Source organism: Meleagris gallopavo, chromosome 24 (genome assembly GCF_000146605.3).
Source record: "Meleagris gallopavo isolate NT-WF06-2002-E0010 breed Aviagen turkey brand Nicholas breeding stock chromosome 24, Turkey_5.1, whole genome shotgun sequence".
Lineage (NCBI taxonomy): Eukaryota > Metazoa > Chordata > Aves > Galliformes > Phasianidae > Meleagris > Meleagris gallopavo.
In genome coordinates this window covers 3,005,277-3,019,184 of record NC_015034.2, presented here as the reverse complement: position 1 = coordinate 3,019,184, position 13,908 = coordinate 3,005,277, and the positions used below count along the sequence as shown (strand labels likewise).

Sequence of the window (13,908 nt, the reverse complement as noted above, 5' to 3'; positions counted from 1 at the left end):
CGTCACGGCGACGCCGCTGCGGTGACGTCACGCGGCGATGGGCTGAGGGGAGCGGGCCGGGGCGCGAGGAGGGGAGCGGGAACGGGTTGCTTCTGGGCTGCTTCACGCAGCGGGGCGGCCGGCGGCAGCTCCTCCTCCCCTTCGTCACACCGCACCGAAGCTGCGTGCGGCAGCCGAACCGCCCGGAGCTGCGTCAGGGAGGGGCGGGGGGGCACGGGGCTGTCAGACATCGGGGCGGAATGGACCGATGGACCTCTGCGGTTCCGTGAGCACCGGAGTTCCCTCGGCTCTTATGGTGCTGTTCTGTCAGGAGCCCCTCGGGGCGGGGGGAGTGGTTTTAAAGTGAGACAGGGCGGGTTTAGGGTGGATGTGAGGAGGAGGTTTTCACACAGAGGGTGGTGAGGCACTGGAACAGATCACAGAATCACAGAATCACAGAACGGCTGGGTTTGAAGGGACCTCGAGGATCACAGATCTCCAACCCCCTGCCACACGCAGGGCCACCAACCTCCACATTTAATACCAGCCCAGGCTGCCCTGGGCCCCATCAACCTGGCCTTGAACACCTCCAGGGATGGACGGGGATCCACAGCCTCTCTGGGCAGCTGTTCCAGCACCTCACCGCTCTCATAGCAAACAACTTCCCCCTGACATCCAACTGAAATCTGCCCTCCCTCAACTTCAAACCATTTCCCTTGTCCTGCTGTTTCTCCCTTTTCAAAGGGTTGATTCCCCTCCTGTCTGTAGGCTCCCTTTAGGTCCTGCAGGCTGCACTGAGGTCACCCCACAGCCTTCTTTTCTCCATGCTGAACAAGCCCAGCTCCCTCAGCCTGTCTTTGTAGGGAGGTGCTGCAGCCCCCTGCTCATCTCTGTGGCTCCTCTGGACCCTCTCCAACAGCTCCCTTTCTTGTAGTGTTGCCCAAGGAGGCTGTGGATGCCCCATCCCTGCAGGCATTCAAGGCCAGGCTGGATGTGCCTCTGGGCAGCCTGGACTGGTGGTTGGCGACTCTGCACATAGCAGGGGTTGGAACTGATGGTCATTGCGGTCCTTTTCAAGCTAGCCCATTCTACTGGCTCTATGAACACCAAGAAGCTTGGCAGCAATGCAGGCAGTGGGGATGTGGGACGATGCATCCATCACATACATGTGTGCAGGCACCCAAAAGCTTTGCATCACTTTTATCCTATGCATCCCATGCAGCCTGCATATGTGCAAGGTGGGGAAGTGCTGACTTCCCGTAGTTGTGGCAATCAGTCACCTTCCCTCTTCTGTTCCTCTCATCTCAGGAGCTCTAAGGCCTCCATTCCTGCTGCATGGGAGACCTGTAGGTGTCACCACAACCAAGCTGTGCTTCCCCCTCTGCTCACCTCCCCATCTCTGCCCTTCCAGGAAGATGGAGCCCACATCAGTGAGAACCAAAGTGCCCTCCTTCCTGTCCGACCTGGGCAAGGCCACGCTGAGAGGCATCAGGAAATGTCCCCGCTGTGGCACTTATAATGGCACCCGTGGGCTGAGCTGCAAGAACAAGAACTGCGGCACCGTCTTCCGCTACGGCTCACGCAAACAGCCCGGGGTCGATGCTGTTAAGATCATCACTGGCTCCGACCTGCAGCTCTACTCGGTGCGCCAGCGGGACCGGGGCCCGGATTATCGCTGCTTTGTCGAGCTGGGTGTTTCAGAAACGGCCATCCAGACGGTGGATGGGACCATCATCACGCAGCTCAGCTCCGGCCGCTGCTACGTCCCGGCGTGCCTGAAGGCAGCCACGCAGGGTGTGGTGGAGAATCAATGCCAGCACGTCAAACTGGCCTTGAACTGTCAGACCGAGGCCACCCCGCTGACCCTGAAAAGCTCGGTGCTCAACTCCATGCAGGCCTCGCCTGAAACGAAACAGACTATTTGGCAGCTGGCCACGGAGCCCACGGGGCCGCTGGTGCAGAGGATCACCAAAAGCGTCCTGGTGGTGAAGTGTAAGGCCAGCCAAAAGCACAGCCTGGGCTACCTGCACGCCTCCTTCGCCCAGAAGATGAGCACGAAGACGCTGGCGGAGCACAGGTTCTTCTGCTCCTGCCAGACCCTGAAGCCTGGCAAGGCCGCTTCGGCCAAGGAGGAGGCAGCAGCACAGAGGTGCATTCACTTCTTCGCCTGCATCTGTGCCTTTGCCAGCGATGAGAGCCTGGCCCAGGAATTTGCCGACTTCCTCACCTATGACTCAAGCGGTATCTGAGGCTGATTCGGGGATTTTGAGAGGGGAATAAACGGGGAGCCAAGGGGAGCAGGCCACCCTATTGCTCCTGCTCACACCACAGTCAGTGCTGGCCTGAGGGCAGCCTTCACTCCTGCTCCCCGTGGGCGCTTTGTCGGTTGGGGCTTCATTGCCTGCTCCCCCCCACCAGGAAGCACTCACAGGCTGTGAGATGCCTGTGCAGGCGTGAGAGCAGGGGGCTGCCCTGAGGGACAGGTCCCCTTTGCTTTGCTGTAATCGACGCTTTAGCAAGTGGAGCTTCCTCTTCTGGGATGGGAACTGGGTGTCTTCTTCCTTTTGGGCAAGAGCAGTGAAGCTGAAGGTGTTGTGAAATCCACATGGGGCAGAAGTCACTGGGTTTGTGCGCTCTGCAGCCCGAAGGCTGCACCCAGCTAGTCCCACTGAGGCACCTGAAAGCATCTGGAATGCTCCCTAAGACAGACTGCTCTGGCTGAATTAACCTGAGCTAATTAAAACCACTCCCCATCCCAGTGCTGCTAGGCTCAATAGTGCAGCATTGTTCCCTTCAGTCCCCCTGGGGACAACGCGCTGCCCAGTGGGCCCCGAGCTGGGAGCAGAACACAGTCAGTGCCCAGGAGCCCCAGCAGTGATCCCTCCCCATTCCCCAGCTCTCTTTCCACCCCAGGAGAGCTGGCTGTCTCTGCAGCCTCGCCTTTCCCCTCTGGGCTTTTCCCCTGGTTTTGGTTCTGGTTTTCTGTGTGGTTTTTGCAGGCAGCAACTCAGGATGTGGGAAGTCCACGTGCAGCAATCGGCACGTTTGCTGCTCGGTGCTTTGGAGAGCACTCCCTGCCTGCCAGGTGAAGCTGAAAACAAGCCAAACCCCAAATATTTGGCTCAAGGCTCTTGTTTTTCTTCCCCAGTGCCTCTGTCTGTGTGGATCAGTCCTGCCAGATCCATTCAGACGGAGCGGTTATGGAGCGCGGGGTGGATGCAAGTCCCCCCAGCAGGGCAGCGCTTGGCGAGGTGAGGCAGAGGTGCTGTTAATACTGACAGCTGTTCCTCCTAGGTGTGAAGGGGGTCGCCGTCCCTCAGTTGGTGTGTGGCCCTGAGTCCACCCTGCAGGCTGGCGAGGCTGCCAAGGCCAAGAAGAGGAAAAAGGACTTAACGGCCGGTGAGTGCTGCGGTCAGCAGGGATGGGCATCTGAGGCCCATTGTGTGGGCTGTGGTGTCAGCACAGCGTGTGCCCCAACTGCCCTCCTTTCCCCAGGGCCTCTCCTGGCTCAGGACACGGCTGGCCTAAGGAGAAGCAGCCTGAAGAAGCCCACGGTTGCTGCCTCGCTGAAGAGGCAAGGTAGGGCTCGGCTCCACACTCTGGGTTTTTTGGTACTGGTGGTGGTGATGTCCAGAGCTATCCATCCCAGATGGAAATGGGGCTAAGCTGGGTTTTTTAGGGATGAATACTTGCTGAGAAAGAACGTCGGGGCTCTGGCTGCCCACCTGGCTCTGTGCTGCAGGGAAAGGAGATGCAAACTGCCATAGCAGCATCCTCCTCAAGAGATTCTCCTTGGCATTTGTGTCCTAACTGTTATCTCTGAGCATTCACAGGTGTGTGCTGGATACTCAGGGAGAGAAGAGCCAGTATGGCACTGCAAAATCCTTTGGGTGACAAACCCAAATCCAGACAGCTGGAGCTGATGTCCCTCTCCTTTGCCTCACAGGTTGTAACCAACTTTTGGACGAGTCACAAGTTACCCTGTCTTTCCAAGACTGGCTGGTCAGCGTCACTGAGCGCATCCATCAGACCATGCATTACCAGTTTGAGGGTAAGCTGGGCTTTGGGAGCACAGTGGGAGCCTCCTTCCAGCTCCTGACTGTGAAATAAGTTAGCCCAAAGGGAGGCACCTGCTTTGCTCAGCTCAGAGCAAATGTTATTTTTACCCGTTGGCTTTGATTTGTTCCCCAAATGTGGTGTTAGCTTCACAAAAGCCTGGTGTTTATTGCTGAGGGAAGGGAGAAACTCCCTTAGAGGTTATTTATTCTTGAAGAACCTGCCCAGAGCCAGGCAGAAGAGGTGACGTAAGGTAAGGTAAGGTGAGGTGCCTCACGTGGCATCTGAGAAATGCTCCCTCACCAGTCTGGAGCATGCTGCTGTCCCCCACGTGCCCTCAGGGCAGAGCTCTGCACAGTGTTGTGCACAGGCAGCTATGGGTGATGGTTGTTTCTGCATCCCCTGTGGCAGGCAGGTTCCTGCAGGGCACAGAGCACAGCAGAGCTGTGAAAATCCTCGAAGTGGGGCTGTACTGCATAAGGCTCTCAGCTGCTGCAAGCTGTGCATGCCTGGCCTGTGCACAGATCCAGCTGGGCCCTCCTGAAGAGGACAAACACATCTAGGGGGTCTCTTTCCAAACCCTGTGAGAGCAATGTCAGTTTGTCAGTGAGGACACACTCTGTTCTCTGGCAGATGTCTCTGAGGTGTCAGGCATAGGAGTTCAGTGATGCCCTTGGCCTCCAGTGAGCTGCTCACCCACTGAAAGCACCTTTCTGCTGTCCTGCGGTGCTCCTCCTGACAAAACAGAGCCCCCCAAGGGGGGAGGAGGGATGGCAGCAGCTGGCAGAGAGAGCCAGGGCTGCTCAGCCTGGGGAGGTGGTGCCCAGAGGTGGAGCTGGTGGAGGGCATGAAGCTGACAGCACCAGGCTGTGCCCAGCATTGCCCACAGCTGGGCCAAGAGGGCAGGGCACCAACCACAACACAAGTAAATGTAAAACACATCACTGGCAGTGGAACGCCAGCACTGCTGTTCCAGCCAGATGCTGGTCTCCACCTGAACACGTACTTCTTTCCAACCTTTCATTTGCCTGCAAGCAGCAGTGCCTCTCTTGCCCTAAGCCCTGCCCTCTCTGTGACCATGCAGGCAAGCCCGAGCCCTTGGTGTTCCACATCCCACAGGCGTTCTTTGATGCACTGCAGCAGAGGATTTCCAGTGGGAGTACAAAGAAGAGATTGCCCAACTCCACTACAGGTAAGAAAAACTGCAAGCACTCTGCATCCCACTTAAGGCAAGGAAAAGCCAGCAGGAAGCTGACACCCCCCCTTGTTTCTAGCAGCCTTAGGGGCACAAGGCTCTGCTAAACAGAGCCACAGCCTGTGCTCCCAGTGGGGCTGCAACATCTCCAGCCTTAGTGCAGCCCGGCTGCGGGCTCAGCACTTGGCCAGTGGCAGCAGCTGTGTGACAGTTTGACTGGTGTTAGAGCTGGAAGAATAAAGGCAGCAGAGACTCAGAGCAAACAGTGTCTTCCCTGCAGCTTCTGCTCAGTTCTGCTGCTGCTTTTGAGCCAAATGGACCGCAGAGCACTTGATCTTAAATGTTTCTCTCTGCTGCTTTACACTTCACACTAATATAAGACAATGCTTGAGCAGCCATGCAGAGCTCTCAGCACAGTTACCTGCAGCGTTCCGACTTCAGGAGCACCACTGGGCCCCCAGCTGAGTATAAAGAGCCCACAGACACTGAGCAGTTCCCAAGTGCCAAACCAGCTTTACTTCATTATTGTGCTCTTAACTGAGACCAGGAGGAGAGTCCAGAGCACAGTGCAAAGCAGCAGACTGAGGGCTCGCCTCCCAGCCAAGGCAAAGCGTCCTCACTGCAGCCCAGAAGGAAAAAAGAAGTGAGGAAAAGTCAAGTTGCATCACCAGCCTCACTCCTTCCCCCCCCCTTAACTGCACTTTCCTTCCCCGTAGCATTTGTCCGCAAAGATGCCCTCCCCCTGGGGACCTTCTCCAAATACACGTGGCACATCACCAACATCCTGCAGGTCAAGCAGATCTTCGATACGCCCGAGGTAAGGGGGAACTCACACCCCACCCTGTGCTGCCCACGCATTACCGAGCCCTTCACCCCGGTGCTTCCCAGCAGCTGCCACTGGAAATCACACGAAGCTTCATCCAGAACCGGGATGGCACCTATGAGCTCTTCAAGTGCCCCAAGGTGGAGGTGGAGAGCATCGCCGAGACGTACGGGCGCCTGGAGAAGCAGCCGGCCATCCGCCCGCTGGAGCTCAAGACCTTCCTCAAAGTGGGTAAGCGAGGGAGGGAATTCTCCTCTCAGCCCACCTAGGGGGGATTCCTCCCCCTACACTGCCAGGGCAGCCCCTGCAGCACCGCCATGAGATCTCTGCACAAATGTTGGAGGAAGATACCGGCTGGATGTGCACCTCCCTGCCTGGGGCCGTGGGGCTCCACCAAGCAGCACCACCACCACGGAGCCCCCCAAGCACTAAGGAATGCCTCCAGACCCCACCCAGGAGACAGACGCCTTCTCCAGGAGGGGTTCTCCCCTTCACAACCCCACACAAAGGGGTCCTGCCATAGCCGGGGGTCTCCCCCTCACACCCTCATGCAGGGGGAGCTGTCCCCATAAGGGGCTTCCCCCAGACCTGCACCCAGAGGCGGTGCCCCCCAGGAGGTGGCCTTCCCCCTCCGCTCAACTACAGAGGCACTGATGAACCCACCCCCCCATCGTCTCTGAGATGAGTTCTGTCACCATCTCCACCCCCCTCCCACGAAAAGCAGCCACAGAACTGCATGTTTTCCCAGACCCCAGGTTCACCTTCACAAGTCCAGCTGCCCATTACACACACACACACACGCCCCAGAAACACAACCCCTGCACTAACAGCCCAAAGAACACCCACCCCACCACCGGGGTAAGGCCCAGGACCCCCCACTCACACTCTTCTCCCCCACTGCCCTGTAGGAAACACCTCTCCCACCCAGAAGGAGCCCACCCCGTTCATCATTGAGTGGATCCCCAACATCCTACCTCACTCCCACATCGGAGAGCTGCGCATCAAATTTGAGTACGGGCACCAGGGTGGCCGTCAGCCCCCCACCTCCTTCTCCACCCAACAGCCACAAGCACTGGAGCCCACCCTGGAACTCGCTCCACTCACCACCATCACCTTCCCCTGAGCTCCAGGGCTGCACTCCAGAACTGCCACCACGGCCACGTCAGCCAGAAAGAGAGAAAGAAACCAAGCACAAAGCTGCTGCCGCACCTGGAAAAATAAAAAGCGCTGCTTACCAGGTGCAGGCTGCTCCTCTCTGCACCCAGGAAAGCAAGCTGGGAAGGGCAAGGGGGCTGCACCCCTGCTGCAGAGCACACTCACAGCCAGGGAAGCCCCAGCTTCAGCCCAGAGCTGGGGGAGGGGGAAATCAGTGCAGAGCAAGGACCTGGGGGGAGCAGGGAGCAGGGATGGGGGTCCTGCCACCTCCGGGGGACCACTGCCAGCATTTACCTGAACTTCAGCCTCTCCTTGCTGGCATCCTCCAGCAGAACCCAGCTGCGTCTTCCCCATGGATGGAGGATGGCATTGCGGGGCTCGTTCCCTCCCTCAGGTTGATGAGCTGCACCTGGACTTGGGGGGAGAGAGCAGCCCAGGACCCCAACTCCTGCAGGACCCCAACTCCAGCACCGCCCCACCGCATCCCACCCCTCTTCCTGACAGCAGCACACGGACATTCGTACTGAAATAATTTATTTTCTAACAATCCAACAATACAGAAGTATACATACACACGGCCAGGTCTGTCTAAAACACGTACTCTCTAAAAAAAAACGCGTGTGCTAACTTGTAAGAAAAAAAAAATATGAAGCACCATTATATGGTCTTGACACAGGATTCATAGTGACGTGCTCTGTACAACGGGAATTGAACGCCTGGAAAGGAAATCTTGCATCCTCCCATCTGCTGCTCCCCTTTCACTCCGTGTCTATCGCTCAGAAGATGCCAGAACTCAAAAGTGATGCTAAAAAGCCAAGGAGTGGGGTTTGGGTCTTGGGGGCAAATTGGAAGGAAAAAGAGGGAAAAAGAATAAAATAAACGGGGAGGGCAATGAAAATGCATCAAAAGCCACTGAGGTGGGGAAGGCTCCTGAGGAGGGGGTGGAGAAGGCTCTGCTGCTGGCTTTGTTCTGCCCCAGATAGAGGGTTGGGGATGGGATGGGGACCAGCGCCCAGGGCTGGGGGCTTCCTCATCCCCAAGCAGCGCAGTTTGGACTCGCACGTCTGTGTAAACGCAGGGGTGCTCCTCGCTTCCCCCCTTTTTTCCAACAATCTACAAAAAATCTCATTGCTGCAGCTTATCTCTGAGTAATGCTGGTGGATCCGTGAATTCGAGGAAAGGCTGGCGGCCCCAGGATGCTGCCCCAAGCTCGCCTGGAGTTTTGAGGGAAAAGCCCATGGTTTTAGGTTCGACCTTCGTGCCCATCCGACAGCAGTGCATCGTTTGCCAAAGGTTTGAGTTTGTTGGGGCTTTTTTGTTTGTGTTTTTTTTTCCGATGCTGGTGTGTTGGAGAGGAGCACGTCCAAACAGTGCAAAGGTCAGAGGAGTACTGCTTCATACTGGGACAAAAAGAGAATGAAAAGGGGAAAGAAAAAAAATAATAACAAAAAACCAGAACCAAAACCAACACGCGGTGTTTCACCAAAAGAACGCGGTCAACCCAAAAAGGCACAACACAAAAAATAACAATTAGAGCCTAAACCTTAACACTCGGTATAACTAAGTGGAGAACGAAGTGCACGTTTCCTCCTGTTTCCCCTTGGAGTGCCTTGGAGTGCCAGGGTTGGAACTGGGATTTTGGCAGTGCTCACAAGAAAGGGGCTGGAGAGGGGCTCGAGCCATCATGCGTCAGAGCAGCGCACCTCCAAGTGCAGATATTCAGCTTTGCCCATGGGTTTTTGTCTTCTTGGGGTGGGTTTCCATGGGTTTTTGTCTTCCTGAGGTGGTTTCCATGGGTTTTTGCTTTCTTGGGGTGGGTTTCTGTGGGTTTCCATGTTTTTTGTTTTCTTCGGGTGGGTTTCCACGAGTTTTCATAGAATCACAGCATGGCTTGGGTTCAAAGAGACCTCAAGGACCGTTAAGTTCCAACCCAGGGCTGCCCACTGCTCAATCACACAGTAGATAAGGTTGCCCAAGGCCCCGTTCAACCTGGCATTAAATACCTCCAAAGACTGTTCTCAAAGAGTCGGAATGGCTTCTGAGCCCCACAAGGATGTTCCATCCCCATCACCAAAGCGTCCAACGTTGAGTATGAGAGATGGAGTAGGAAAACCCTCAAAGAAACCTCTGCATCTCCATCGGAGGACTCTGCTTACAACGATCCCAGAACATCTTGTAAAGCACGAAGTCGTAACTCCGTTCACGTCAAAGAAAATGAAGAAATACTGTCTGTAGACCACACTTCTACGTACACGTGCTTGAGTTGGCTTCGACGCATCGGCACGGCTGGAAACCATAGCCTTGGGGCCAGGGGTAAAGGGTTGGCCTTTTCTTTTGGCGTCTGGTTGTGGCTTTCTCTGGTGGAAACCCAAATCCTCAGCATGGAGAGCGCCCAAACACAACCCGAGGGCCGGGCAAGTGCTTCACACAGCAGCGCCGCTCGGAGCGCCGCCACTTATTGCTAAATCGCGCGCGACGGATGCGATGGGACCAAGCAGCGCTTCTATAAAACAATGAGGCATCTCGTTTGTTTGTTTTTGTGCTAAAGGGATGGAGATAATCTTTGTTCATCTCTCCGAGGTAGAAAGAAAATTGTCCCAGAGACAAGAAGCGCCAAGGCCGTCCTAAGACACGCGGCCGTAACGCGGGAGGGCACAGCGCGAGGACAGCACCATTTGGTTTTGAGGCATTCCAGGAACTTCCAGAGCTGGAGATGTCCATCCCGAGGCTGCCGGGAGGAGCAGAGCCTTTTGCTTTGCAGGAGGGGTCCATTGCTACCCTGAATTTTTAGAGTCGGTGGAGGGAAGGCCACCGACTGACGCTCCGTTGCAGACCTCCCTCTGCTTTCTCCCTGCTCCAAGCTACCAACAAGGCTGGGTCTCACCCACACAATGCATATTTGGGCCCTGGTGCTGATTGTTAGTGGGCAAACACTACAAAGATCCGGAATAGCGAGCGGTAACAGCAAGGCAAAGGAAAGCTGAGCTCATCCAGCATTGCTGTTACCGCTGCGATATTCCTGGGCGCACCAAAATGGGGCTGGAATGTTTGGTCTCGCTGAGATGAGCTTCCCGACGGGGCGAGAAGCGAGTGGGCACGATGGGCTGCCAGGGAGAAGCTCAGCACCCACAGCCCTGCTTGGGACTGGGGCAAAGCAGACTTCGTGTCAGCGGCACAAGGGAACTGCGGGACGGTCTGGTTCGCTACCAACCAGGGAAGAGTGGTGGGTGGAAGAGCTGCGGGGTCTGAGCCTTAGAGAGTGGGGCACAGCTTGTGAGCGCTCTGCACCTTCGCCCTCCGCACGCCCGAGCTGGCGTAGCCCTCGTCGCTGCACACGCTCTGCAGGCTGCCGCGCTCATCCGAGTCGCTGGGGCTGCTGCTGCTCCAGTCGAGGTCTGCGGGCAGGGAGTCGGTGCTCTCCACGTCCACGTCGATCTCTTCTGCAAGCAGAAAGCAAACAGCATCACAAGGAGCTCAGTGGGGCCTCCAAACACTGCCCACACTGTAGACGTGTGGGTCTCACCTCTGTCCGAGTCGGAGTGCTCCGAGGACACGGCGGAGCCGACGCTGTCGGTGCGGATCCTCTCACTGCCCAGCTTCTCCAGCTGCCTCTTCAGGTGCCTCTGCTCGCGCTGCAGCTGCTCGATCTGGTGGAGGGCTCTCCTGTCGTAGTCCTCGAGCTTCTGCAGAGGGGGAGAAATGGGTTGGAAAAGACCTCAAAGGTCACAGAATCGTGGAATCATGGCATGGTTGGGTTGGAAGAGTGTGGAATCACAGTATGGTTGGGTTGGAAGAGTTCTTAAAGGTCATAGAACTATAGAATTACAGAATGCTTGGGTTGGAAGGGTTCTTAAAGGTCACAGAACCTTAAAATTATAAAATGGTTGAGTTGGAAGTGTTCTTAATGTCATGGAATCGTGAAATCACACCAGGGTTGGGTTGTAAGGGTCCTTAAAGGTCACAGAACCGTGGAACCATATAATGGCTGGGTTGGAAGGGACCTGAAAGGTCACAGAATCACAGCATCACAGCACGGTCAGGTTGGAAGGGTTCTTAAAGGTCACGGAATCATGGAACCATAGAGTGGTTGGGTTGGAAGGGACCTTAAAGATCAGAGTCATGGCCTCACACCATGGTTGGTTTGGAAGGGACTTCCAAGCCCCTCTAGCCCCTACCCATGCCATGGGCTGCCCACCACCCACCACATCAGGCTGCCCAGGTCTCCCTGCCCCCTTCAGAGCCAGACTGCTGCTGATGCAACCCCATGGCAGACAGAGCTGCACGCCAACAACGCTCCCTCCTCCAAACAGTTTCTGTGCAGTGCTTTTTTCTATTTCTTTTTTCTATTTCCAGGCTTTGATAAGGCACTGGTGTCCCACCATGCTGCCATGGTTATCTGCTGCCTCATAAAACCAAATGTGCTTGGTGAGAGTCACAGTGTAAAGAGCAAAACCATAAAGCAGTCAACACACCAGGAAGCCACACAGTGCCCATCAAGTAGGAGCAAGGCTGAGGGCTTTGGGGATGCTCCGCACGAGCAGCTTTCTCCAAGCCCTCTGCTCTCCAGGGACTTTTGGTGCCAGCAGACTCACCTTGATGTGCAATTTGGCTTTCATGAGTAAACTCAGCGTGGTGTGCTTGCTGGATTCGGGGCCGAGTGGCACCAGCACCTTCAGCTTCTCCAAACACAGCCGCAGGTGGGCACGCCTGCAAGAAAACCATCAGAGTGCTCAGCATACCCCAACATCACATGGCATTGACCTCCACATCAGTGGAGGAACAGCAAAACAAAACTGCTCCTGCTACACCCAGCACGGGGCAGCAAACCCAGCACGCCCCTCGAGCTTCTTTTGGGTCAGAATCAAACGATTTGCAGCACTCCATGCTCCCACCTGCACGGATGGCAGCGCAGGATGCCCCGTGCTCAGCTCCCCAGCCCCAATATTCCGGTTCTGTTCCCATTGCAACACCGCCTGTGCCGTACCCCACTGACACACTCAAGGCAGATGGGGATGTTGCAACGACCTGCCTATCTCGTTCCGCACGCAAATAAACAGGCATTTGCCTGCACCGAGTGCCTCCTGCATGACAGTGCCAACAAAACACACGCTCGTGCTGCTGGGGTCACTCCCAAACAAAGCTGAGCCCTCGCAGAGGTTGTTTTCCATCAGCTGGGGCTGCGCCGACCTGCAGGAGATCTGTCCACACGTGGGAGGTGAGCAGCCAGCCCAGCTGCATGCACTGGGGATGAGAATCTACCACAAAGGTGTCCCCAGAGAGGGACAGCTGCTCACACCCAGCTCAGTGCCTACACAGAGCTCTCCAACGAGGAACCACTCGGGTTCACCCCAGCAGCTCACCGGGGGCAGATGTGTGATTTAAACCTGCCCCCGGAGCGTGAAAAAGCCACAGAACAATTCCAGCTGCCTGTCCCAGGTGGGCTGAGCATACAGAGCTGCAGCACACACCGGGGCATAAAGCAGCACTAGGGGCACAGCACGGCTTCTGGAATAGGTGTGGGGCAGCCCTGATGTGCAACGGAAAAGAGATTCCACGTGGATCCCAGCCCATTCTCACCTGTTCTTTTCCATCTCATTGTGCGTTGACCTGAAAAAGAAAGAAGACTTTGTGAAATGCTTGTCTCGGGGAGGGTGGCAGAAAGGAGGGGTCCCTGCAGAGGGGTCACTGCACCCAGGATGATAAATGTGGTGGCAGAGAGGCGAGGTACCCAGCGAGATGGCAGTGCCAGGAACTGAAACCTAATTGAGGTGGTCCGGATGGGAAGGGGCTCGCTGCTGGAAAGGGGAGCAGCAGCACAGGAGAGCACAAAGCAATGCCAGCAGCACAGGCAGTAGCACCCAACACACACACACTCCCTGGATGAGTGGTTGTAAGGGAGAGGAGGAAGCAAAGGGGCCCAACCACCGCTCAGCAGCAGCATGCAGGAAGGGGAAGCTCTCCTCATCCTAACGCCAACCCCAAGCACAACTCCAGCGCATCCCCGAGGTACGTGAGCAGCTCCAAAGCACAAGTCCTGCTGCTCCCATTCCTTGTGAGCAACGCTAAAGTGAGGAACGAAGCTCCACATCTTCCCAGAAAGGAACCTCGGAGCGCTCACTGACTGCGGTCAGGATGGGGACATCCTGCTGTCACAGCTGGCAAAGGTCACCCGTCCCCACGCGACGTGCGCCGGAGCAGGACGCAGTGCCATGCCCGTGAGATGGCAGAGCTGCTCCTCCCTGAGCAAACAGCAGGAAGGAGCCGGGAGGAGTGGCAGCGATTTGCCACGAGTGACATTTCAGGGCAAAAGCGCTCCTCCCCAACAAAGGGTTTGGATCTTAATCTCATCTGCCGCTTTGAGAGCCCCCAAACGGAACCCGAGCACCACGCACCAACCAAAGCAAAGCCCAAAATCAAGAGCCCAGCGTCGCCATCCTGGTCTGCCACGTCGTCTGATTGCACCTTCAGTCCCCAATAGAGGACGTCCCCAGTGTGCCCACCCCCTGCCCGGGGTGTGGAGGGGTGGCAGGGGGTGCAGGGCCACCACGCACCTCTGTGGGGTCCTGGGGGAGGACGAATGCTGGCGGTGACAGCAGTGCCCTCATGGGTGCCCCACAGCCCACAGCTCTGCCAGACACCCCACAATGGGGCAGCCCAGCAAACCACGATCCCTCAAAGCCAGCTGCGTCTCCTCCAGTCC

At 56.6% G+C, this 13,908-nt stretch overlaps 2 protein-coding genes across 5 annotated transcripts; one reads left to right on the top strand and one right to left on the bottom strand.

The window, feature by feature from the left end:
• The first annotated feature begins 42 nt into the window (after nt 1-42).
• On the top strand, nt 43-7,853 carry C24H2orf42 (chromosome 24 C2orf42 homolog). Of its 4 annotated transcripts, none has more exons than XM_019622685.2 (9): nt 43-295; nt 1,288-2,220; nt 3,274-3,378; nt 3,475-3,558; nt 3,926-4,030; nt 5,120-5,227; nt 5,947-6,047; nt 6,119-6,284; nt 6,962-7,853. In XM_019622685.2, exons 2-9 carry the CDS (start codon nt 1,395-1,397, stop codon nt 7,174-7,176), a joined length of 1,710 nt encoding a protein of 569 aa, XP_019478230.1. In that variant the 5' UTR covers nt 43-295; nt 1,288-1,394; the 3' UTR covers nt 7,177-7,853. The 4 variants fall into 4 exon arrangements, with proteins under 4 accessions (XP_019478230.1, XP_010721481.1, XP_019478229.1 ...); XM_010723179.3 differs by having other exon boundaries at nt 219-295; nt 1,391-2,220; XM_010723180.3 differs by lacking the exon at nt 43-295 and having other exon boundaries at nt 1,015-2,220; nt 6,122-6,284.
• Nucleotides 7,854-8,519: 666 nt separating this feature from the next.
• MXD1 (MAX dimerization protein 1) lies at nt 8,520-13,813 on the bottom strand. Its single transcript, XM_019622686.2, has 5 exons — nt 13,760-13,813; nt 12,786-12,967; nt 11,801-11,915; nt 10,732-10,891; nt 8,520-10,648 (listed from the first exon to the last, which is right to left on the bottom strand). Exons 1-5 carry the CDS (start codon nt 13,811-13,813, stop codon nt 10,461-10,463), a joined length of 699 nt encoding a protein of 232 aa, XP_019478231.2. The 3' UTR covers nt 8,520-10,460.
• Between the last annotated feature and the right edge of the window lie 95 nt (nt 13,814-13,908).

What these genes read in the sequence shown, in the direction of transcription:
- C24H2orf42 (XM_019622685.2), top strand. Translation starts at nt 1,395, where the DNA reads ATGGAGCCCACATCAGTGAGAACCAAAGTGCCCTCCTTCCTGTCCGAC. An exon ending in ATTGCCCAACTCCACTACAG is followed by an intron (nt 5,228 to 5,946) that starts GTAAGAAAAACT and finishes CCTTCCCCGTAG; the next exon opens with CATTTGTCCGCAAAGATGCC. An exon ending in AGATCTTCGATACGCCCGAG is followed by an intron (nt 6,048 to 6,118) that starts GTAAGGGGGAAC and finishes GGTGCTTCCCAG; the next exon opens with CAGCTGCCACTGGAAATCAC.
- MXD1 (XM_019622686.2), bottom strand. Translation starts at nt 13,813, where the DNA reads ATGAGGGCACTGCTGTCACCGCCAGCATTCGTCCTCCCCCAGGACCCC. An exon ending in AATGAGATGGAAAAGAACAG is followed by an intron (nt 11,916 to 12,785) that starts GTGAGAATGGGC and finishes GTTTTCTTGCAG; the next exon opens with GCGTGCCCACCTGCGGCTGT. An exon ending in GCACTCCGACTCGGACAGAG is followed by an intron (nt 10,649 to 10,731) that starts GTGAGACCCACA and finishes TTCTGCTTGCAG; the next exon opens with AAGAGATCGACGTGGACGTG.